Below are 23,709 nucleotides of genomic sequence, written 5' to 3' on the forward strand. Positions count from 1 at the left end.
TTATTCTGTTAAGTCTGTATTGGTATCACACCCAGCTGTCAACCTTCACTCACTATAGATTAATTGCTCTAAACTTTTCAACAATGTATGGGGTATAAATTGCCCCACAATGTCATCCAATTCATTTTGGACTTCTTTGTGGGATTCGTTTCTGAGATCAGTGTTTAAGATCTGTTCTCACCCAGAGCAGGCTCTTGTTAGAGGTCCCTATCCCTGGTTCTCTCTGGTAAACTTCCTGGCCTATGGTTTAGCTTGCCACTCACATGAAGCTATCAGACTCCTTGTTAATACTTACTTAGATTTGAACTTCCTCCACCCTCTGTTTCAAGTAAAATCATTTTCTTGAAAGCTTCTGAATTCTTTGTTTTGCAGCCTGTCTTTCTTCCTGGGAAAAATCTCTAAACTACAATTTCAGAGCTGGGAACAAGGACGATGATATGCTTCTGAGTGAAACCCTTCTTTAGGAGCAGAGTGCCGGGTAGTAGACTCTGGTCTTCTTAGCTTGCCTATTCTAACATGGAACCTTCACCCATGAATGAGCTAGGATAAGGGAGATCAGCATCCCAGTATTCTCAGCATGCCATGCTGAAATAGAACCTCTGCCCCATAAGTGGGGGCCAGGTGGAGGTAGCAATCCCCCAACTGTCGACCATACTCACCCGTAATCTAGCCTGTGAACAAGTATCTAGGGAGGAGTGTGACAAGAAATGCTGGCATCCTGCTTTTCCCAGGAAAATACTGAAGCTCTTGACTAGGAACTGGGGGGAGAGGTAGCTCCATCACCTTAGCCATATCCACCTGGAGTAGAGGTATAGTTCAAATGCCATAGACTCTTGTTGTTCTTACTGAGTTTTAAAAGATTATCTTGAATGCATGTTTTTTTCATTTGCTGTATGCCCTTAGGAGGATTTCCAGAGAGTTTAAGCAATAGGTTTTGTTTTATAATTTTCAACTTTTATGCTTATTTTACTGGGGAGCAGGTCTGTGGAGCTCCTCATACTTCCTTTTCAATAAGTCTTCCAAATATCATCAGTCTTCTCATCCATATAACACCTGTATCTCATTAATAAGAAATATGGTGACTCCTCTTCTCTCAAATATGTACTTGGGCTCCTTTTCAAATAAGTTGGTCATTTTAAGTTTGCTTACTTTTCAGTACAAGGTCTTTCTATCCCAATTGATTCTACAACCATTCTTGGAAAGAAATGGTTAGAGAGAGAGAGAGACAGACATACTCATGTATTTTTAAAAATCCATAAAATTGCTAAATTGTTTTAAAAATTGAGGTGAGATAGTCTCCCAACTTCTGGCTGGTGGTCACAGTCAAGCCTTTCACGCTTCCATAGGTATGCTCAGAAGGTTAGGTCCCGACTGCACTTTATTTGGGCCATTTCTCAGGTGGGTTGTGTTTGTAGCAAACAGTTCTGAGAGGTGAGGTATTGTCTCCCTTCAAGACAAAGGGCAAGTCTGCTTATTGCTTGTTCTAAAACTGTATTCCTCAAGCTCAGTGTCTTTTTCCTGTAATATATCCACTGTGCAGGCATCCATGAACCCTCTGCATCACCCTCATGGGATGTGGGAGAGAAGGGCAACTGAGGCAAACTGCTCATGTGGCTTGCTGTGCTGTAGCAAAGTCCTTTGTCTCTAGCCCAGAAATCTTGTGTCTTCTGCCAGTATCAAACAGTATGAACAGTAACAGTCTCATCAAGTAAAATCAAATCCTAGATCTAACAATTCTGTGATGAGAATGGGATGCTGATGGAAACATAACTTTATGGAAGAGGGAGGAGATAAGTTCTGTAGGCCACGTCTGGGGATATGAGGAGACTCCCTGAGATATAGTAGCAAATGCTCTTCCCATTTACAGCAATTTGTGCTCTAACCCAAAATGATATTTTATTTTATTTTTTAAAGATTTTATTTATTTATTTGACAGAGAGAGAGACAGAGCATGAGCAGGGGGGAGGAGCAAGGGGAGAGGAAGAAGCAGGCTCCCCGCTGAGCAGGGAGCCCGATGCGGGGCTCTACCCCAGAGATCACGACCTGAGCTGAAGGCAGACACTTAACTGACTGAGCCACTCAGGCATCCCCCAAAATGATATTTTTAAAAAATGGAACTTTCTCCATCTCTAGTCAATATGATGTGGGAAACAAAGGCAGAAGAAAAATCATTAAATTTCCTTACTACCTAAAGCCCATTGACAAGACCTTCAAACAGGCAGAGTGACATTCCTCTGGGGACGCAACTGTGTTGATGTTAACACTTTGCTAAGGGCAAAAGGCAATGCTAGCCCAACCTGCCCCACCCCAGGATCCTGTAAGCCTACTTCAACATATAAAAATTCTTTTGGAAACTTCCTTTATCTCTAAACCCCCCAAGATACGTGTTGGCAATCATCCCCCAAGCATATGGCCCACCAATATACATCTAAAGGGTCTCATGACTAAGGTTTTATTCCATGGTAATAAATGACCTTTTCCCAACAATAGCTGTCCCCCTCAAGGTCCTGGAAACCTTGCTTCCAAAATTCCTTAGAGACTTATGCTATCCCTAACCCCCTCTCAACTTGAAAGTATATAATGGGCCACTCCTCATGACCCCAGTGCAGCTTTTTTCTGCCCACAGGTCCTGTCCCCGTGCTTTAATAAAACCACATTTTGCACCAAAGACATCTCAAGAATTCTTTCTTGGCTGTCCGTTTTGAATCCTAATGTCTTTCCTACATCACTTACTGCTTACTATGCAATGGCAGACTCCCCAAATTCAGTGTTTCTTTCCTGTAATGCACCTCACAGCTTGATTAGACATTCGTTTGGGCCCTCTGTGTTTCTCTCATGGAATGCAGCCCACTGCTTGTGTTGGCATCCATCTGAGCCCTTTGTGTTGCTGCTGTGTGTCTTGGAGATCAAGAGGAAGTGGCATAAACATGCTAATGCTCATACTGCTTGCTGTGCAATGAATAATAAAGTCCATTGAGCCTTTGACCCAAAAGCCTTTGTTCTACCAGTATCCATGAAACAAGACCAGGCTAAAAAAATGTACTAGCTTATAAGAAGGGTAAAATCAAATTCTACACTGATAGTCATTCCCCTTATATTTTCCTTTATGCAGATTTCAGCTATATTTTAAATGTTTCCTTTTTCCCCACAAAGGCATCCTTTTTACTGCCCCATCTCTCTTCCTAGTCTTTTTCATCTGGGCCCTTAAGGGTCCTCTTCTCTGAGCTCAGCTGCCTAAGCCGTGCTATGTATTCTCCACAGTAAACGCTTTCCTCTTTCTGCTCCGGTTCCCTCCAGCAGCAATATCAGGGAGCTGGGACAGAAACAAATTCAGTATTTTGAAAAATACTACTATGAGAACTAGTAAATGGCTTATGAAGACTATCCAAAAATCTGTTGGTCAAATAAAGAAAGTTTATTAAATTTACCACAGCAAGGATTTAACAGAGTTTTGGCAGTGTCTCAATAGGGGAAAGTTACATAAGAGTACATTTAGGATTCTCCCTCCAAGATGGGGAATGGGTTAATATTAGGCAAAATTTGTGACTTAATAGTATAAGACTGATGGATACAGGATCTCAAAGCAGGCCTTGGTGAACAATCTATCCTGATAAGCATAATGTTTGCTTTAACAATCAAAATGTTTGTCCTAATAATCAAACATCTGTTTAGATAAACAGATTGCAAAAATTTCCTGGAGCAAGTTATATTGATCTAAGTGATCTCAGTTTTCAGGCCCATCGGTTGACACAGGTGGATTAAGTTATCAAGACAAAAATGAAAACTGGCCAGCTAACACTTAACAAAATCTTTAAAAACTGTAAAAAAAAAAAAAAGGTGGGGGTGGGGGATGAGGTAGACATCTCATCTGATATGAATTGCTTCAAATTTTATTTTATTTTATTTTTTTCTGACTCCCACCACCAACATCTGCTTCAAATTTTATAGTTAGAAGAAACAACTTATTTATATTTAACCCATCAGTTATATGGCGAATTAATGTAACAAAGAAATTATTTTTGGCAAAATGGCCTACTTCTAATATGAATGTTACATAAAATTTTGTCCTTGGTCTCCTTTTCTTCTCTCCATATTCTCTCCCTTAAACTTAACAATGGCTTCATCCATCATCTATTAGGAATTTACTCCTAATCTTAGACTCAATCCTTGATCTCTCTTTAAGATTTCTATCTGCCTGTTTGATATTTCTAATGGATGTTCTGATTCATTTTTCTCATAAGACACTTACTTCTCCATGATAATCTAATGTTAATCACCATTCTCCTGGTCAACAAAGCTGAAAACTTTAATTTTTGCTTTTTCCCTTTCCTTGGTCCTTCTATTTAAAACTATTCACCATATCCCAGATCCAAAGGATTCTCTAAGGCAGTTATATTCAAAGTGCTAGTCAGTGAGGAGATTAGGACCTCATGCAAGGATGTAAACCAAGGAGTTTCCTGCATGGAGAAGTGCCATCCTCTGGACTAAACAGTGCACCCAGTAAAAAAGTTGATTATTATTCTGGATCAAGCTCCTTACCTTGTTACATCCCAGAAATAGCTTGCTGACCAGCTGCTAGCCTGAACATACCTTTTCCCAAAAAGATTAGGAAATATGATTCTCAAGGCAAATATGGACCCTTATACGGGGGACAACAGCCTAGTATAACAATCATGTGGTCATCTTTTTACTTATTTTTTTTAAAAAAGACTTTATTTATTTGACACAGAGAGAGAGCACAAGCAGGTAGAATGGCAGGCACGGGGAGAGGGAGAAGCAGGCTCCCCAATGAGCAGAGTCCAACATGGGGCTCAATCCCAGGACCCTGGGATCATGACCTGAGCCGAAGGCAGATGTTCAACCAACTGAGTCACCCAGGCACCCCAATCTTTTTGCTTTACTTCCAAGTTCTAGATAATTTTTCTTAACATGTTATTCTGTTTCCTCTTTTTTTCACTAAGCATTGTGTTTTATTTATTTTATGTTAGTTGTTTATCAAGTTGTTTATTTATTTATTTATTTAAAGATTTTATTTATTTGTTTGACAGAGAGAGAGCCAGCGAGAGAGGGAACACAAGCAGGGGTAGTGGGAGAGGAAGAACCAGGCTCCCAGTGGAGGAGCCTGATCTGGGGCTCGATCCCAGAACCCTGGGATCATGCCCTGAGCCGAAGGCAGACGCCCAACGACTGAGCCATCCAGGGGCCCCTATCAAGTTGTTTTATTTATCTTTATTTTGCCACAGCCAAACTTAACAGAAAGATGCAACCCCCAGGGGTACAATGAATGCTCCAACAATACGAAATCACAGATGCTTGGCCAGAAGGCCTCTCATCTGAGGTTTTGTCAAAGCACTGGAAGTCATGGTAGTTATTCTCCTCAATACCAACCTCAGACCTAACCTCCTTCCTAACTCACTAAGCACTATGTTTTATTTTTTAAAAATATTTGAGAGAGAGAGTGGGCGTGCATGTGTGTGGGCAGGAAGAGGAGCAGAGACAGAAAATCTCAAGCAGACTCCATGCCATCAAGTGTGGGGCTGGCCTCTGGACCTGATGACGGGTGTGGGAGGTGTGTGTTTGGGGGGCAGACACGGGGTGGGATGTGGGGCTGGATCCCACAACCTATGAGATCATGACCTGAGCCCAAACCAAGAGTCCGATGCCTAACGGACTGAACCACCCAGGCACCCCAGCACTGTTTTAAAGTTCTATCCATATACATCTACTCTCTTCACCTCCCTAACAGCTGCATAAAACTCGATGGCACCTCTCCCAGTGATGGACATTCCAATTCTCTGTCACCACAATGGAATTCTGCAATGAATATCTTCATACATGTCTCTTAGTTTGGGCTCTCCTTACCACCTTCCAAGATTTGGTAACAGTTTCCTAAGTGTCTCTTTATTCCCAACTTCTCCCTAATTCAAATCTCTCTCTACTCCCAGCACAGTTCCAAAACCTTTTATAGCTCCCATCGCTACAGAATTAAATTCTGTTATGTCATTCTGGTCCCCAAAGTTCTACGCCTAATTATATGGCTTTCTGTCATACGACTCTGCTATTCATATTGTATTGTCCGGCCAAATTGAAATGCTACTTTCTGGTGAAATACTGCTTTCTGGTCTTCTCCCATATTTCTAACTTTCCTGCTTGTCAAGCCTTTGCCCTTATTCTTCCACTTCTTCTAGGATGCATTTCCTCCCGTTTCCAACTGTCAGATGCTACCAATCCTCAAATATAACCCCCTTCACAAAGCCTTCTCCTAGTCTTGTAATTTGTTTCCTCATCAGAAATTTCAACACTTTGTCAATACCTCTTTTGTGCTATTATTACCTATATTATAGCTATTTATAGATGTCCTTATGCTAGTCCCATAAGACTGTACCTTCTTTATGCTAGTTATTTCCCACAATCATCAGCATAGTGCTTCATATGCCAAATGTGCGCTTTAAATATATGCTTACCTTAATATTGAGCAACTCCTAAAAATAAGGAACTGTGGCTATGATGAGATAAAAGACTTGATTCTGGCCTCAGAAATTCAGAGGACCATTTGTATGGATGCATCAGGGAAGTATGAGGATAAAGACAGGAATTAAAAGACAGGAATTCAGCTAGGCTTTAATCTGTCTTCCTAACTTGCACTCTTAACTATTTCTCCAACTGTTTTTAAAGACAGAAAGAAAATCTTTTTGGGTTAGGCATAAAATTCAAGCCAAGAATGAAAGCAAGATACTTTTCTCAGGACTCTGTGCAAGCCTGGAGAATCACAGGAGATGTTTCAAATAGGAGAATCAACAGCTTTCTCTTACAAAAAGTGACTGTGGGGGCACCTGGGTGGCTCAGTTGGTTTAGCACCTGCCTTTGGCTCAGGTCATGATCTCAGGGTCCTGGGATGGAGCCCTGCATCGGGCTCCCTGCTCAGAGGGAAGTCTGCTTCTCCCTCTCCCTCTGCCTACCTCCCCATCCCCGGCTCATACTGTCTTGAGCGTGCGCTTTCTCTCTCTCAAATAAATAAAATAAAATCTAAAAAAAAAGCCCCAAACAACAAAAAAAATCATGACTGTGGACTGAGGGCCAGAAGTTTATAAGATATAATGTAAAGGTTACATCTCAGTGATTTCAAAAGGAGTCAGCAGATTAAGATAATTGTCCTCCTTGGCTTTAATTTTTACATGGCAATATTTTAAATGTAATATGAACGAACTGAAACCTCCTGGATAGAAGCAATTGCCATTGTAACTGCAATTCCAGCACAATATCTCATGTGAGATAATTAATAACAATAACATTTAGCAGTGTTTATTACTTGCTAGCATTAAAATAACATGGAGACCATGCTTCAAAATCCCTTAAGCAGACAAAACCAATTAGGTCACATAAGTGAAACTTAACCTAGCTTATATCATGAATATAAGAGAAACTTAACCTAGGTTATTTCTTGTAAATGTCTCTGATAATTATAAATAACACTTAAATCATCTTCTTAAAATAGTATAAGAGAATCACTTTTAACCAATCCCCTGCCATCTATAAACTCCCATTAAAATTTTTTTTTTAAATTCCAGGATCCTTATATTAGTTTCAGGTGTACGATGTAGTGATTCAACAATTCTATACATTACTCAGTGCTCATTGTGATAAGTGCACTCTTTAATCCCCTTCACTTATTTCACCCATCTCCCCCCACAGCCCCACCCCTCTGGTAACCATCAGTTTGTTCTCTATATTTAAGAATCTGTTGCTTTGTTGGTCTCTTTTTCCTTTGCTCATTTGTTTTGTCTCTTAAATTCCACATATGAGTGAAATCATATGGTATTTCTCTTTCTCTGACTGACTTATTTCACTTAGTATTATATTCTCTGGCTCCATCCATGTTGTTGCAAATGGCAAGATTTCATTCTTTTTTATGGCTGAATAACATTCCAGTGTGGTGTGTGTGTATGTTTTACGTCTTCTTTATCCATTCATCTATCAGTGGACACTTGGGTTGCTTCCATAATTTGGCTATTGAAAATAATGCTGCGGGGCGCCTGGGTGGCACAGCGGTTAAGCGTCTGCCTTTGGCTCAGGGCGTGATCCCTGCGTTGTGGGATCGAGCCCCACATCAGGCTCCTCCGCTATAAGCCTGCTTCTTCCTCTCCCACTCCCCCTGCTTGTGTTCCCTCTCTCGCTGGCTGTCTCTATCTCTGTGTAATAAATAAATAAAATCTTTAAAAAAAAAAAAAAGAAAATAATGCTGCAATAAACATAGGGGTATATATATCTTTTTGAATTAGTGTTTTTGTATTCTTTGGGTAAATACCCAGTAATGAAATTATTGGATCATACAGTAGTCTTATTTTTAACTTTTTGAGGAAACTTCATACTGTGTAAATTCCTCTTATAAATAACCAATCATTGTAAAGGTTAAACAACTTCCTCATTCTCACTTTGTAAGTCATTCTGTAATGACATGCCTCTGAGATTCTAACCACTTGTGGTTTGAAGTCTCCCTGTTTGTTAACAATTTGTTTCTCACTCAGTAAAATATTCATATCAAGTAAAACGCTCTGAATTTTCTTTTGACAGTTTTTGGTGTCAGAAGTGGGATCCAAAGATGACCCCCGCTCAGCCCCAAGGCCAGTGAGTAACCAGGTGCCAATACCCATGAAACCCATTGTACATTGCTTTCTTACCAACCATGGAATTCCAGGGTAAATCTTTCTCAGATTCAAACTCTACTCCCTTTGGTTGACCTCTTTGGTTTTGCTGAGCAACCTTTGTTGAAGCTTTTCTGTAATTCACACTATTTTGTTCAAAAGAGAGGGAAATGTGTGATTCCCGCTGTTTTGGAACAGCTGTTGAAAAACAGTACCCCTGATAATTAAGCTTTCCTAGGGAATCTAAGGCAAAGATGGGTTCTACCTGGTCCAAAACTCAGACCAGGATCTTATGCCTTTTTGGAAAAATGGGTGAATTTTACAAAGAATAATTGGAACTGCAGTGACCACTTTGGGAAAATCCTTAACTTAGATAAAATAGCCCACCTTAGGGACATCTTTTAAAAAAGAGGATTACAAACTTCTTAAAGGCGATAAATGAATTACTGGTTGGTATGCCAAAGTGTCTAAAAGACAAAATGACTCCAAAAATTGCTTCTCTAAAGAATTCTTATAGCACACAAATAAAAAACTTGTGGTAAAAAGCTTAAGCCATCTGAGCAGATAATCTTAAATTATTCTATCTGCCAGAAACACAATTTGGGTCCAGCTATTCTTTTGAGTTTTTTATTATTGTACCTGACACACAGCTAACATTTTTCAACAAAAGCTATAAAATCTCTGTTTACAACTGTCTATATATTAATGTATATGTGTCTATGAATGTATGTTATACCTGCGTGATTTTCAAAAAGAGCTCTATTTAATTGGCTTAAAGAAAAATAAGTACTTAAGTCAGTTAAATATTCTTAAAACTCTCATAAATATAGAAACTAACCTAAATGCTTTTCAAGTTCATAAGATCTGGGATAATCTTCGATGCATAAAAGCTTTGCAAATAGTTTAAATGTGTTAATTTAATAAAAACAGGCATGTGGTCTCAGTAGGCAACATTAAATATAAGGAAATATACAATCTTTCCGACCTGGGTTTACTGGTCAAATAAGCTGTTGCTATCTCTGTTACAAAATTTGTAAGCAAGAAGAACTTAAGATGTTAGTTAAGTATTTAATAATTAATCCAAGCATAATTATTGAAAACAAATAAGTAGATTAAATGGTAGATATTCATCTAATGTAGATGAATAAAATGAAATGTAGATCATTTCCAAATAAGATAATACACTGAAACATTAATTGCTAAACATACATTTACATTTATTTACTTTTGGCTGCTTAAGTTTTATAGAGACAAAAGATACTTGGATCTATTTGTATACATGTCTTTTGCCACATTAAAAAAATGTACTATGAAGAAGCACATGTCTCTAAAAAATATAATTTTTTATAATTACGTGTTCATAATTTTGGTAATCTACTACAAGATGCTGATCTATGCCAGACAGTTCACAATTGCCTGCTTCCTAGTTTTCATTAGAAAATAAAGGTTACTAACAGTTAAAATTTATAATCCATATATAAAAATAAGCCTACTAAAACAAGAATAAAAGAAAATAACTTCATATACAAAGTATGAGAGGAGAATGGTATGTGTTTTTTCATATGAAGAGTATGAAAGAATACAGAATGTGTTCTTATTAAGGAAAAAAAAAGAGGAATTTTGTCCTAAAGTAAAATGACTGGTTATCCCAGAAAGAGAAGGAAAAAAGGAATAAAACAAAAATCTAAATGGATACAGAAAGTTGCAGAAGGCTTGTGAAGAAATTTCATGCTGTATGGTCAAAGTTAGCTAAAATTAAATGAATTTATTTATAAATTTTTCCAAAACTGAGTTGAATAATACACTAATACAAATCCACAGTTTAATTTTCTCTCTGTTAAAAGGACAAAGTTTCTTAGGCTGTTAGTCTGCTCTTAATAAGAGATTATGAAAGGTTTTCCTTTACCTTTTGTTTATTTTGTCTAGGAAACAAAGATTCTATGTCTTATGAAAATAATTTCCTGTGTTTCACTTTGTCTTTATCAGGTTTTGGATTGCTTAGGAAAACAATCTTTTCAATATTAAAAGAGGTAAGGTTTTTTTTTTTTTTAACAACTATGTACTTTCTATATTTGCTTTTGAAATGATTTGATCACTTTGGTTGAATAGATAACTAAGTATTATTTCACAATGACCTGTGATCTTATTTAATCAAGTGGTTTTTTGTTTTGTTTTGTTTTGTTTTTTGAGAGAGAGAGAGGTGGAGGAGGGGGAGAGGGAGAGAGAGAATCTTAAAGCAGGCTCCATGCCCAGCACAGAGGCTGATATGGGGCTTGATTGCATGACCCTGAGATCCTGACCTGAACTGAAATCCTGACCTGAGCTGAAACCAAGAGTTGTGCACTTAACTGACTGTGCCACTCAGGCACTCCTAATCAAGTGATTGAAATCTTGTGACATTTTTTACAAACTTCCCAAAATCAAATTCTAAATGAAGTCTTTTTGATCTTGAACTAACTTTGGGATATTCCCAAGGCTCCCTGGCAGATCTCAAAGTTTTTTTTCCTCTTCTTATAAAAATGGAGATATTAACTATAAATTTTTCAAATATTAAATTGCATGGGAAACATTATCAAGTAAAGGGGATGCTTAATCTTCTTAGATTGTATTTGTATGGATATATGTTATTAATATAAGTGTTCCAGAAATTGCATAGAACTCCTAGGAATCTGATATGTCCTGATAACATTATCAGTTATTTTTAAATGTATGCCACAGGAATAGCCAACTTACCTGTCAATCACATCATTTTTTTTTTAATAGGGAACTTTTTAACCAAGGCTATTTTTAAGTCTTTTGTCATTCACAGACAGTTACTGTTTTACACTGAATTCTTTTATGAAAGCATTTATAATCAACTACAGGCCAAAATGCTTTGTTTTTAAGGAGATTCACAGAAATGACACTGACAAGTACTCTAGAATACAAGTTTCTGATAACTTTAAGATCATACCACTTAACTAGGTAAGAATTTCTAGCATGCTATGGAGAAACTGATTTATAAAACTATTAACCCAGGAGCAAGAAAACAAGAATTGATTACATAGGACTAAGTCAACTAATGGAGATGATTATAATTTTTATGACACTGTTTGCAACATTTTTGGTTCTTTAATGTTTTGCTCTCCAAATTTAAAGAGCCCCTTTTCTCCTTTCAAGCCACTATATAACTTATAACAATTAGGTAAACTTTTGTAAACAAAAATAAAACATTTACCTTTTTCTCCCTACCTGATCCCTTCAGAATTCAAAACAAAACAAAGCAAAACAACAACAAAAAACCCTTATTGAGTATACTTATTTTCAGGGCAGTGTAGGTATTTGCATAAATTCAACAAGAATTTATTCTCTTTGTAACAGGACACAATTGGACAAGCCCTTGGCTTGGCTTCTTGGCCTGAAGAAGTATTTAAACATCTAATCTGAGATTTCTTATTACCAGAGTTTTTAAGAAGCTAAGGTTTGATTTGTGGAGCCAATAAACCCCTTTGGGTTACCAAAGCTTGGACTAGAATATTATATTTGAAAATGTGCATAAAATCACTATTCTGCTGCACTTATATGAACAAGCTGAATTTAATGAGACTAGACTTATTTTACAATTTTACAATTTCATTGTGATTATCTTTGGTCAAAATGAAGTGACTAAAGAGAGAAAAATTATGTTTCAATAGAAAACTATAGCATACCTATTATCAGATTCTAGAACTGTTCATTATCTTTGAGGTTTTGTTATCTATCTGTAAACTGGACTGCTCCTGAATTCTTCTAGTTTCCTCCAACACCTGCCTACAATTTTCCAAAGTAACATTTCCAATGTTCTCTTACCACTCTGACTTGGGATAAAAACTAAAATTGCCCTTCAACCCAATCCCTACAACCTAAAGCCAAACAACGTGACATAAACTTTAGAGTTATCACCACAATAGATCATGTACAGACAACCTTCGTGCTCATTTCTATACAGGCCACTCAGAGAGTTCACCAGAACACCCAATGACATCATCAAAGTCATTCAAACTGCAAACCAGGAAAATCTAACAGATTGAAACTGCCATCCTCACTCTACTATCTAAAGATGTTTTGAGCTCAAATCTAGAAATGTTCTTGACTGGCTGCTTCCCAGACTCAGAAACTGAGTTTGTAATTTGCTCCAACAATTAATTTTTATCTTTCTTTTGTTTCCATAGAAATGCCTGATTGCTCACACCATATAGAGGCCCAACTCGGATGGAAGCTCACCTATAACACTCCTGAAATAAGACAGCCTCTGTTTATCTAAGTAATCATAACACAATTCAATAGTGTAAGGCACTAATGCAATATTAAAAAACTTATTTTCCACCAGGTCTAAGAAGCTTTCTGTGATCCATTTCAAAAGAAGACATTAGAACTTAGAGACTTAGTTTATTGGAAAAGACACCAACAAAAGACTGCTTTTAAAGCTCCTCAGGAGAGATCCTCTCTTCTGAAAAATCTCTACAATTATGGCAAAAATCTATAAACTCTCTAGCCAGAGTTATTTTAGACAACTACATAGCATTAGACACCTTAACCATTTAACAAGGAGATACATATGCTCTAACTGGTAAAAAAAAAAAAAAAAAAAAAGTTTCCATGTTAATAAATTAGGAATTATTATCCCCAATTTAAAAGATCTTAAAGATCAGATGTCACTCTTTCATCAAATAGGTGATGCTTCTTCCATTGCTTTATTTAGTTGGTTAAATCTTGGCTCCTGGAGATCTCCGCTCCCAGGAGTTTTTCAATCCTTGTGTATTACTTCCCTTACAGTCATCATATTAACCTCGCTAGTTGTTGGAGTGCCGACAACACTGACTCCATCTTTGGCCCTCCATTTTGTTTATGCTCATGCAATGACCTTCCTTGGGCAACACGTTCCAGGCCTCTTGGACAGTAACGTATGCCCTGACCAGAATTCAGGAAGGCTTGCTCTGATCTTCCCTCAAGTGGTGCACAGAAGGCACACTTCAGATAACCAAGAGAGATGACTGATGCACAAAAGGCACCACTTCAGATAACTAGGACAGATGACTGGTGCACAGATGGCGCCACTTTAGATAACCACCCTTTGACGGCACCACAATGCCCCTTGCTCTGTTAAAAGCTGTAGCTTAAGGTTTGTACTGAATGGAGAATAGCGGCAGAGCACCTGGATCATCTATCCACTGGCTCCCCCTTGTCAGTAGGTTACCTTGAATAAAAGTCTGTGTAAACAGTATGGAGTATGGCTTGCTTCATTTTTCGGCTTCAAAGTGCCTACTCGGTCTGGAGGATACTTTACTGTACCCCCCCCACCTTCTAACACGAGTGCACTGTGTCCTCTCAAGAGTTTTAAATGCCTTTCAGCAGCCACTCATACACCAAATGATATCCATCAGGATTACACAATTCAAAGAACTCAATAATCCCACTGCCATGTCTACAATGACTATGCAACTGTTTGTAATGGTAATTACATGACCATACAACCCAATGACTGCATCAACAGTGGTAGTGAGAGTAACAGTATATTGGCTCACACTTTCAGCTTGCTAAGGGAATGACCAAAAGGGGATAATTTTTTAGATAAAATAAAATGGAGACCATGCTTGAAAATCCCCTAAGCAGACCAAACCAGTTAGATCACGTAAGTGAAACATAATCTGGTTTATTTCATGAATATAAGTGAAATTTAACAGGTTATTTCTTATAAATCCCTCTGATAATCATAAACAAAAATCATCTCTGTAAAACAGTGTAAGATATATCACTTTTAACCAATCTCTTGCAGCTCTTTAAATTGTAGTAACCAATCGTTGTAATAACCAATCACTGTAAAGGTTAAACAAACCTAGTCATTCTCAGTTTATAAGCCATCTTGCAACGACACGCCTCTGAGAATCTCGTTTCTCCCTCACTAAAATATATTTTATCAAGTAAAGCTCCTTGAAATTTCTTTTGACACTAGGCATCCTTCTAAGGACTTTACATATGTTAAATTTATTCCTCGCTATAACTCTATTAGATAGGTACTGTTAACATTAATTTGATAGGTCAAGAACTCAGGCACAGAGGTTAAGTTACTCTCCATGATCACACAGCTGGTGAATGGGGCTGGGAGCTGAACCCTGTAATCGCCATCAAGCAATCAAGGAGCCATGCTGCCTCCAAGATTCAATACCTATCCCAGTTACAGAAACTGGTGGAACTTTTGCTGAAGGCTTCTGAGAGCCGCATCTAGTGTTTTGTTTTGTTCTACCAAGGCTTTCAGCTCTTGTCAGAAACAGGTCACTGCCAGAAATTGCCTGGGCATCGAGCTGTCAAGGCTGACGGAGAATTCGGAAACCCGTCTGGGGGCGCCCAGGGCGGAGAGGGGGGCAAACCTGCCCAGCAGCCCACTTGGTACAACTGTTCTCTACGAGGAGACAACAATCAGGAACTCAGAAACAGAAAACACCAGCTGGGCCTATTCAGAGGTCCCGAGGTGGGAAGGGGGCGGGGAGGGAGAGCAAGCATGGGGCTCGGCTGGGGCGGGGCGAAGGGGAGGCGGGGACCGGGTGGACTCACAGATCCAGAAGCTGACTGACCCGCCGCGAGCTAGGCATCGCGGCCGCCCGGGAGAGCCTCTTCCGTGGTCCCAGGGCCGCCCAAACGCAGCCAGAGACCGTCCGTCAACTCCTGCCCCCGCGCGACGCGTAGGCCCTCGTGACGTCACACGGCTTCTTCCGGTGACCGGGACGCCGCCACGCTCGGGACTACAGAGGGAAAGAAGAGAAGGGAGGTGATAAAATGTAGAGTAGCCCTAAACTTTGTGAGGCACGACGGGAGTTGTAGTTCTCCCGCCTCGCGGGCTCCGTTTACGGGCGGTTTTCCAGGAGTTCAAGCCCCGCGCGCAGCCTAACCGGGTACACCTTCAGCGGCGCTCAGCTTAGAGGCCGCTGCTGTTCTTGCGGGGGTATGTTTAATGCTGGTCCATGCATTTGGCGACACACACTGGAGAATCCCTTGGAAATGGACTCCATTAACGTGAAACGGAGCGTTTTAGAGCAACCAGGAATGACCGCTGTTTACCGAGCACTTTCTCTGAAGCACGCACTGAGCTACGTGCTCTCAGTTAACTACATTCATTTAATCCTGTGAAGTCGGGATTGTTTAGCCTTATTTTACAGATGAGGACACTACATGCCAACAAAAAATCTCAGTAAGAATTTTATCATGGGGGGAGGGGCATCTGTTCAAATCAGAAAGGATTCTAAAGAACCGGCACCCTTCCCCAGGTGGAATTATTTCTCTTTGGTTATGCTGCAGAGTACCGGCTACTTTTTAGTGTTTTTCATTTTTACTTGGGGATTAGCTTGTTGTTTATGTGTCTGCCTTTCCTTTGTAAGCTCCTGAAAGTTGGAACCCGGTTTTGCTCATCTTTTCAGGATGCTGCTCATTCAGGCAATACGCATTTATCAAACACTGAAGGAGGGTAGAGATAGAGCTGGTGCTGAGGATTCGGTGGTGAACACATGCACCAAACCAGTAGAAGGACGGTCAGAGTAACTGTTAAATGCTAAGATGAAGTTAGTTCTATGCGAGCACCCATGAAGGAGTTGGGGGCGAAGTTCAGAGAGAAAACTGTGGTCAGGGACTGCAGACAGTTCAGGGTGGCGGCTACATTAGGGGAGTGGAGACAGATGAATGTAGAGTAGGGGTTGGCAAACTTTTTCTATGAAGGGCCCGATAATAAAGATATAGATTTCCGTGGGCCATACTGTCTTGGTCACGGCTACTCAACCTCTAGCTCAAAAGAAGCCATAGACAGTATGAATGAGTGGAGCTGTGATCCAATAAAGTTTTTTTATGGACCCTGAAGTTTGAATTTCATGCAGTTTTCACTGTTATGAAATACTATTCATATTTTGTTTTTTCAACCATTTAAAACTGTAAAAGCTTTACGTTGCAAACTACAAAAATGGGCAGTGGGCTGGATTTGGCTGGCTGGTGGTATGTATTCTGATCAGAAAGCTAAAATGATCTGTTACCTTAAACAATTTAGGCTTTGTGTGGAGGACTTCGGGTGGAGTCATAGGTAGTTTTTAAGCAAGGACAGGGCATGCATAGGAAGAATTAGTTTTGGAAAGAACTCTAACTGTGAAGTGTTGTGGAGGTCAAAGGTAGAGACCAGATGGGATTCCTTTGATGATAGCCTGAGCTAAAGTAGTAACAATGGAATGGACAGACCGATTCAAGAGGTAATGGAAGTTGAACTGATAGGATTTAGAAATTGGTTGGGCTGGGGGCCCCTGGGTGGCTCAGTCGTTAAGCACTTGTGTTCCCTCTCTCGCTGGCTGTCTCTCTTTGTCAAATAAATAAAATCTTAAAAAAAAAAAAAAAAAAAGAAATTGGTTGGGGGGAAGGAAAGTGAAGAGGCAAGAGGAATTTCTAGGCTTTGGGTTTGGAGAATTGGGTGGCATATGGCGGTGCCATTTATTGAGCTGAGAGGATTGCAGGAGTTTTTTGAAGAGAGGAGGAGAGTACTTAAATGTCAGACGTGTGGTTTTTGAGATATCTATGGAAAGTATAGGCATGGAGCTATAGATCTGCAAATTGTGCTGGTTTGCTTTTAAAGGAGAGATTGAATAGCAGTGATAATACCTGCATTTACTTATTAACACAGTAATTTTTTTGAAGAATCCTCTGCTCTTCTGGGAGCCACTTAGACATTGGAAGACCATGGGAGAGCTTGACAGAGTAGATAAGGGTAGGACTTAATGATCCTTCCTATCTATTGAGTGCTGCACAGCTGTCCATCTGGGTCTTCCCACTGATTACTTGATTTTTCAAGGAAAATACAGGCCATTGTCCCATTATTATGAGATGCTTCAGCTTTGGGTGCCAGAATTCTTCTCAGTAGTCAAAGGAAGTCATCACAGCTGTTTTTTTTTTCTTTTAAGAAAATAGTTATAAAATGAGGTAAGATGACAAAGTCCTAGTTATTTCTAGCCAATTATTTTTTGAATTTTTATTTATTTATTTTTAAACATTTTATTCATTTATTTGACAGGGAGAGAGGGCACAAGTAGACAGAGCAGGAGGGAGAAGTAGGCTCCCCGCTGAGCAGAAAGCCCGACAAGGGGCTAGATCCCAGGGTCCTGGGATCATGACCTGAGCGGAAGGCAGATGCTTAACCAGCTGAGCCACCCAGTGCCCCTCTAGCCAATTATTTTAAAAGTCAAAGATACGTGCATGATATCACAATTCATAGAACTATTTTTTATTCTTCAAAGATTTTTTTATTTTAGGGAGAGTGAGTGGGTCAGATGTACCTAGAATGAGAACAAGTCCTTGGAGAGGTAGTTGAGAACAGCAATTGACACTGAGAAGGAACAGCCAAAGAGGTAGNGAAAGAAACAGTGGGGTGCTACAGAACATAAACATGACCAAACTTGTCACATGCTAAAGAGAAATCCAGTAAGATAACACTTGAAGGTGGTTTAGCCAGAAGAAGGTCATCGAGGGTCTTTGAGGTGGTAGTGGAGGATGCAGTCTGATTGTAATGGGAGGAATGAATGGGAAGTCAGGAAATGAACACACAAGTAGCCCAACTCTCACTTGCAATGTATGCTTGTTCAAATGAATTGGTGCTTCTATTAAGACTCATGCTGAGAAGAAAAGGAGATTGTAAAAGGGTATAGCTCTACTTTATGGAAGGTAAAATGGGATAACTCAGAACTGTTATTTATGGACCTTCTAGGTGTCAAACATGGTAAATACTTACATGATCTCATGTAGTCATCAATTGAGTCTGAGATATGCTATCTTATAGATGAAGGTGAGGTTTACCTAAATAAATGGGTCTGTCAGACTCCAAAGACCGTGCTGTTTCTACTTATTTGGGGGCTCAGGAGAGAGGTGTATGGTACATCTAAGGTCATCAATATAACCTGCAGAGCCCCTTTTCAAAAAGTTGTTAGGTTTTTCAAGATGGTGATAGCAGAGCATTAAACCAAGGCAGGACCCTGTACAACTGCACCAATGGTCCACCCATGAAGCTGGCCTTGGTGTATGCAGGACTTCCTAAGAAAATCAGTTTCAGCCACTGACTGTTCAGTAACTCTTTGTCAAAATAAGATTCAGAGACAAATGTGAACACAGGGAAATTTTTTTCAAAAATTGAAGTACAGTTGACATACAATATATTAGTTTTAGGTGTACAACATGGTGATTCAACAGTTATATACATTATGAAATGCTCATCATGATAAAGTATAGTTACCATCTGTCACCATACCAAGTTATTATAATATTATCAACTATATTCTCTATGCAGTACTTTTCATCCATGTGGCTTATTTCTTTCATAACTGCAGGTTTGTACCTCTTCCTCCTCTTTACCTATTTTGCCTTTTAGGAAAACATTTTCACTAGCAGTTCAGTAGTGGCTCATCTCATAGAAGAAGAGGAATTTATAGCTCTGATGATATGGCAGATATTTATAGCTCAGATATGGCAGCTGACAGTTCAGATTGGATAAGAACAAGATGTTCCTGTCTTTCTGTAAGGAAAACAGGATGTTCTTATTTTTGTGGCTTATCTCAAGAGGCACAGCTTTCAGGATTTCCTGTTAGTCGATGCTTTTAGGAGGTTCCTGTTATTCATGGTTTATCTTGGAATGCAAGGTTATTAGGAATAAAAGTCTCTTCTGGTGCATGGTAAGTGATTTCTGGATAGTGCTAGGCTGAGGGCAAGATGTCATGTTCCCATTCTCCCCTCTTTGCTTGCTGTGCCCACTTTATTGTAGTTTCCTCTGGCTTGGAACTTCCTCCATTTCCTTCCTTAGCTACGATATAAAGAAAAGTTATAGTTTGTTTTTCTGGGCAGGTTATGTAAGAATAATAAGCAACATACCTTAAATCATGCTATTTATTCCTAGTGTGTTTGTGTTTGTGTAGAAAAATACATAATAAATGTCTACAGAAAAAATGATGAAGTATATCTTACGCTATATATGTGTGCATATATATATATAGAGACACACAGTTGACCCTTGGACAACATGGGTTTGAACTGCACAGGTCTATTTATATGGATTTTTTTAAGTACAGTACTGCAAATGTATTTTCTCTTATGATTTTCTTAATATTTTCTTCTCTCTAGTTTATTGTAAGAAAACAGTATATAATATATGTAACATATAAAATATGTGTTGACTTTATGTTTTGGTAAGGCTTCCTTAACAGTAGACTATTAATAATTAAGTTTTGGAGGAGTCAAAAGTTATATGTGGATTTTTGACCGTGTAGGGGGGGTCGGGGCCCCTAGGTCAACTATATGTGTGTGTGTGTGTGTATGTATATAATGAATCTTGGGTCATTTATTAAGAATGTGCATGCATGCAAGTAGATAGCAATAAGTTGTTGGTCAAATCATCTTTACATGTCATATCTCAAAATATAAGAATAGGCTATGAGTTAGGTTCTTCACTTTTAAACCATACTGCTTAAATTTAGATTCAAAATAGCAATGGCTCTTTTTTTTTTTAATTAATTAATTTGTTTGAGAGAGAGAGTCTGCGTGAGTGAGCAGGGGTTTGGGGGGCAGAGGGAGAGAGAGAGAGAGAGAGAGAGAATGAATCCCAAGCAGACTCTCTGCTGAGCATGGAGCCTGACACAGGGCTCGATCCCAGGACCCCAAGATCATGACCTGAGCCAAAACCAAGAGTCAGATGCTTGACCAACTGACCCACCCAGTCACCCCAGCAATTGCTCTTCTAATGTTAATTTTTAGCTCAGTATAACGTATACATTATCATCTACTACTGACCCCAAATCATTTCAGTTGGGTATTGTTAGTGTCTAGACTAGGTGCAAGATGGAACCACTTATGCTACGCCCACATCAGCAAACTGGAATTTAAGTTTCCGTGCTTGGCTCTCCCAGAAAAAGCGGGCCTCGGCCAACCAATCAGTGCTTGCCTACCCAGCACAAATCATCTGACCTGGCTCTAAGACTCTCCTTTGCTCCATATAAGGGAAGTAATCCTGCTTTAATCAATCAGCAAACGCCGAGTATAACTTCTTTGTTCCTTCTCATTTTGGTCTATAAACATTTCTTGCCTTTTATGGCTCCTTAGAGCTCTTTTCTGTCTGCTAGACTGGACGTTGCCCCATTTATGAATTGCTTAATAAAACCTCCTAGATCAGTAAATTGTGGAAAATTTTCTGTTAACAGTATCAAGGATAATTGTAAATAAACACTTACTGAATGGTTAGAATAATGCCTTGCACATAGTATTTTACAGGTTGTACTCATTTCACTCAAAGAAACCCTCATTGATAGATATTTTTACTGTTATCATACCCATTTTCCAAACAAGGAAACTGAGGCCCAAAGAGATTAAGGACCATGCCCAAGTTCATGTGGCTAATCAGTGGTAGAGCTGGGATTTGAAGCCAAACAATTAGGTGGCAGAGCTGGGTTCTTAAACAATACTATATGGTTGCCCTACAACCTTTAAAATAAAAACTCTTGATAGTTCTTGATAATCATAAAATACAGTTATCAGAGATTTAAAACTAAAGGATATCTTAGCTATAATTTATTCCAACATCTTAATTTTGCAGGTTAGGCAACTTGTTTCAGAAAAGTTGACTGATTCCTCAAGATTTCTGAGCAAAGATGGTGCTAGAATATATTTGCCAATCCCATGTCCAGTACATTTTCTAAACCTGATCTTTAGGTTATAACTCTGAAGGGGGCTGAACAAACAGAACAAAGAGAAGCCAAATGAGTGACTACTTTATTATCCTACCATGTGCGGGTTATTTCCAAGTGGGAATGTCCTTAATTCATACCAATGTGAAAATAACGCGTTCTTTTTATTTAATTTCTTTTTATATCTCATATCTGTCTTACTCCAAATTGGAAACAACAGTGCCCATGCTCATGAATTCTTGTGCATTGTTAAAATTTTCCATTGACTAAACCCTTGATTTTATTTGAGGCATAAAATGTATGACTCAGGATCCTTGGAGGAAACAGCTGGGCAAGTTCAAACAGGTTAGGCAAGGAGGTATTAATAAAGAGGCTGTTCATAAAGGTGTGGGCAGAATTAAGGGAAAGCAGGGATAAGGGTGGTTTAATACCCTTAGACTAGCAAAAGCAGGAAGCCCTTACCTCTCTCAGTCCTGAAAGCCAGGGAGGGAACAGTTACCAAAACCAGGAGAGAGTGGCTATAGGTGAAGCTACCTAAAAGGAGTTATGGCTTTGGGTTAGTAAAGGACATAGCCTGTGCCAACCCAGCGGGGAGGGATCCTAGAAGAATAAATACTCCAACCCACTTTTGATCTCCTGGTGCTTCTGCTTGTAGTTTCAACCCACCCAGAAGTTAGAGGTCAAGAAATCCCAGTTTGTGCAGTCTGTAAAAGTCAGCCTCTTAAAGCCCAAAGTAAAGAAGTTTAGAGTGGAAAATAACCCATTTCATAAGCCACTGGTTTTTAATAAAATAATTAAATATCACATTTTGAAAACTAATAAGAGTAATAGCTCAGTCTGCGCCAAAGTAATAATTATTATAGTTTTATAACTGAGAGGGATGGCAATTGTGGTCTTTCATCAAGATTCTGAGAGTCTGGGTAATGACAGCTTAAGCCCTGTCTTTTTCTAGTTAGCTTCATTGGTTATTTTTATTTTTATAAAGTTATGCAATTCCTAACCCACACTTACTGGTCATTTGCAATGGAATCAAATGCCTGGCATTTCCGTCAGATAGACTTTAAAAATCCATTAATAATAGTTATTCAAATAAATATTTAATGCCTATTACGTGCCAGGCAGGATATATCAGTAAACAAACATGTCCTCTTGGAGTTTACATTTAAGCATGAGAGCCAGAAAGCAAGCACACAAACAAAACAATACACGGAGATAACGACTATAAAGAACAAGATAGGATGGGGGGCAAAGGGGTGCTGGGGAGAAAGGAAGGAGGGGGAAAGGCAGAGAGGGTTTAGTTTTGCTTTGGTGGTCAAGGAAGACATCTTTAAGGCTGTAACATTTTTGCTGTTAAAAAGATAAACTAAGGGATGTTAAAAATTTTGAGTTTATTCGAGCAAAAATTGATTGGAATTAGGCGCTGCCAAACCAAATGTAGTTAGGAGCACTGAGCCAACAGAATTCAGGGGAAAGGCTTATATAGACAGTGCAGAAGCAGGGAAAGGAAATTATTTGATTGGCTATATATTAAAGTCTAGTTGGCTTTTTGTGATTGGTTATCCTTAGCGTTTTGATATTGGAACCTTGAGGCATTTACAGGCTTAGATTTTGGTTTGCACACATTGGCCACTGTGGCATTAGAGCCACCTTGATCTAACGGCCTCCTTGTCTAATCAATTTAACAGACTTGAGGGATAAAAGGAGCTAACCCCGCAGAGATCTGGAGATGGAAGAGAAAGGCTGTGAAGCAAAAGATGTGCGTGGTAAAGTTGGGAGGATGGAAGGAGCAGCTGGAAGGAGCCCCCCGTGAAAGAGAAGAATTGCGGTGGTAGTAAGCAGCATGTGCTTCCATAGCACCTTCATGCCTGGGACGCCGAAGATTTCAGTCCTGGGTTGCTGTCATGGTGGTGACGAGTCTCAGAAATCTCAGAACCATGGAGCCTGCATGTGGCTAAGAGCTTGGGCTCTAACCTCAGAGTCTGAACCCCTATTTTTGCCTAAGGTGAGTGTAATATTGTGATTTGTAATAATAAAAAATATATATATATTTGATATATATGTTTGTGATTTATAATAAAATACATATACACATATACATATGTACATATATATATATTTTGTCTTCGATCTCTTTCTGGTGCAGAGCTCTTAAAACTTTTGGAATTTCCTAAGAGCAATAGGAGCATCTTTTGTTACAGTATTTGGTCTTTTGTCCTTGGTTCCTGAAATAGCTCCAGAGCCTTAAAGGTGAAAGGAATATGTCATGTTATTCATAACAAGCCCCTTTCAACCACCCCTGAATTTATGTTAATGCAGCGACTTTTGGAAAGCCCCTAAGGATGGGGGCTAGTTGCCAGGGGAAC

At 39.1% G+C, this 23,709-nt stretch overlaps 1 protein-coding gene and 1 long non-coding RNA gene across 8 annotated transcripts in view; one reads left to right on the forward strand and one right to left on the reverse strand.

Annotated features, from left to right (window-relative positions):
* AMN1 (antagonist of mitotic exit network 1 homolog) overlaps positions 1–15,360 on the reverse strand; it is a 49,237-nt gene extending 33,877 nt beyond the window's left edge. For 5 of the 6 annotated variants that reach the window (XM_008683460.2, XM_008683459.2, XM_040642310.1 and 2 more), the window contains exon 1: positions 15,213–15,360. In XM_008683460.2, the coding sequence (XP_008681682.1) occupies positions 15,213–15,250 (38 nt within the window). In that variant the 5' untranslated portion in view covers positions 15,251–15,360. The remainder of the gene's footprint in view (positions 1–15,212) is intronic. The other variant, XM_040642309.1, reaches the window with a different exon arrangement.
* Positions 15,302–23,709, forward strand: part of LOC103656144 — a 53,096-nt gene continuing 44,688 nt past the window's right edge. The window contains exons 1-2 of one of the 2 annotated variants that reach the window (XR_005837894.1): positions 15,302–15,426; positions 23,032–23,348. This is a non-coding gene — a long non-coding RNA (uncharacterized LOC103656144). Of the gene's footprint in view, positions 15,427–15,490; positions 15,847–23,031; positions 23,349–23,709 lie in introns of those variants that run through there. The other variant, XR_566554.2, reaches the window with a different exon arrangement.

Source organism: Ursus maritimus, unplaced genomic scaffold, assembly GCF_017311325.1.
Source record: "Ursus maritimus isolate PB19 unplaced genomic scaffold, ASM1731132v1 scaffold_26, whole genome shotgun sequence".
NCBI lineage: Eukaryota > Metazoa > Chordata > Mammalia > Carnivora > Ursidae > Ursus > Ursus maritimus.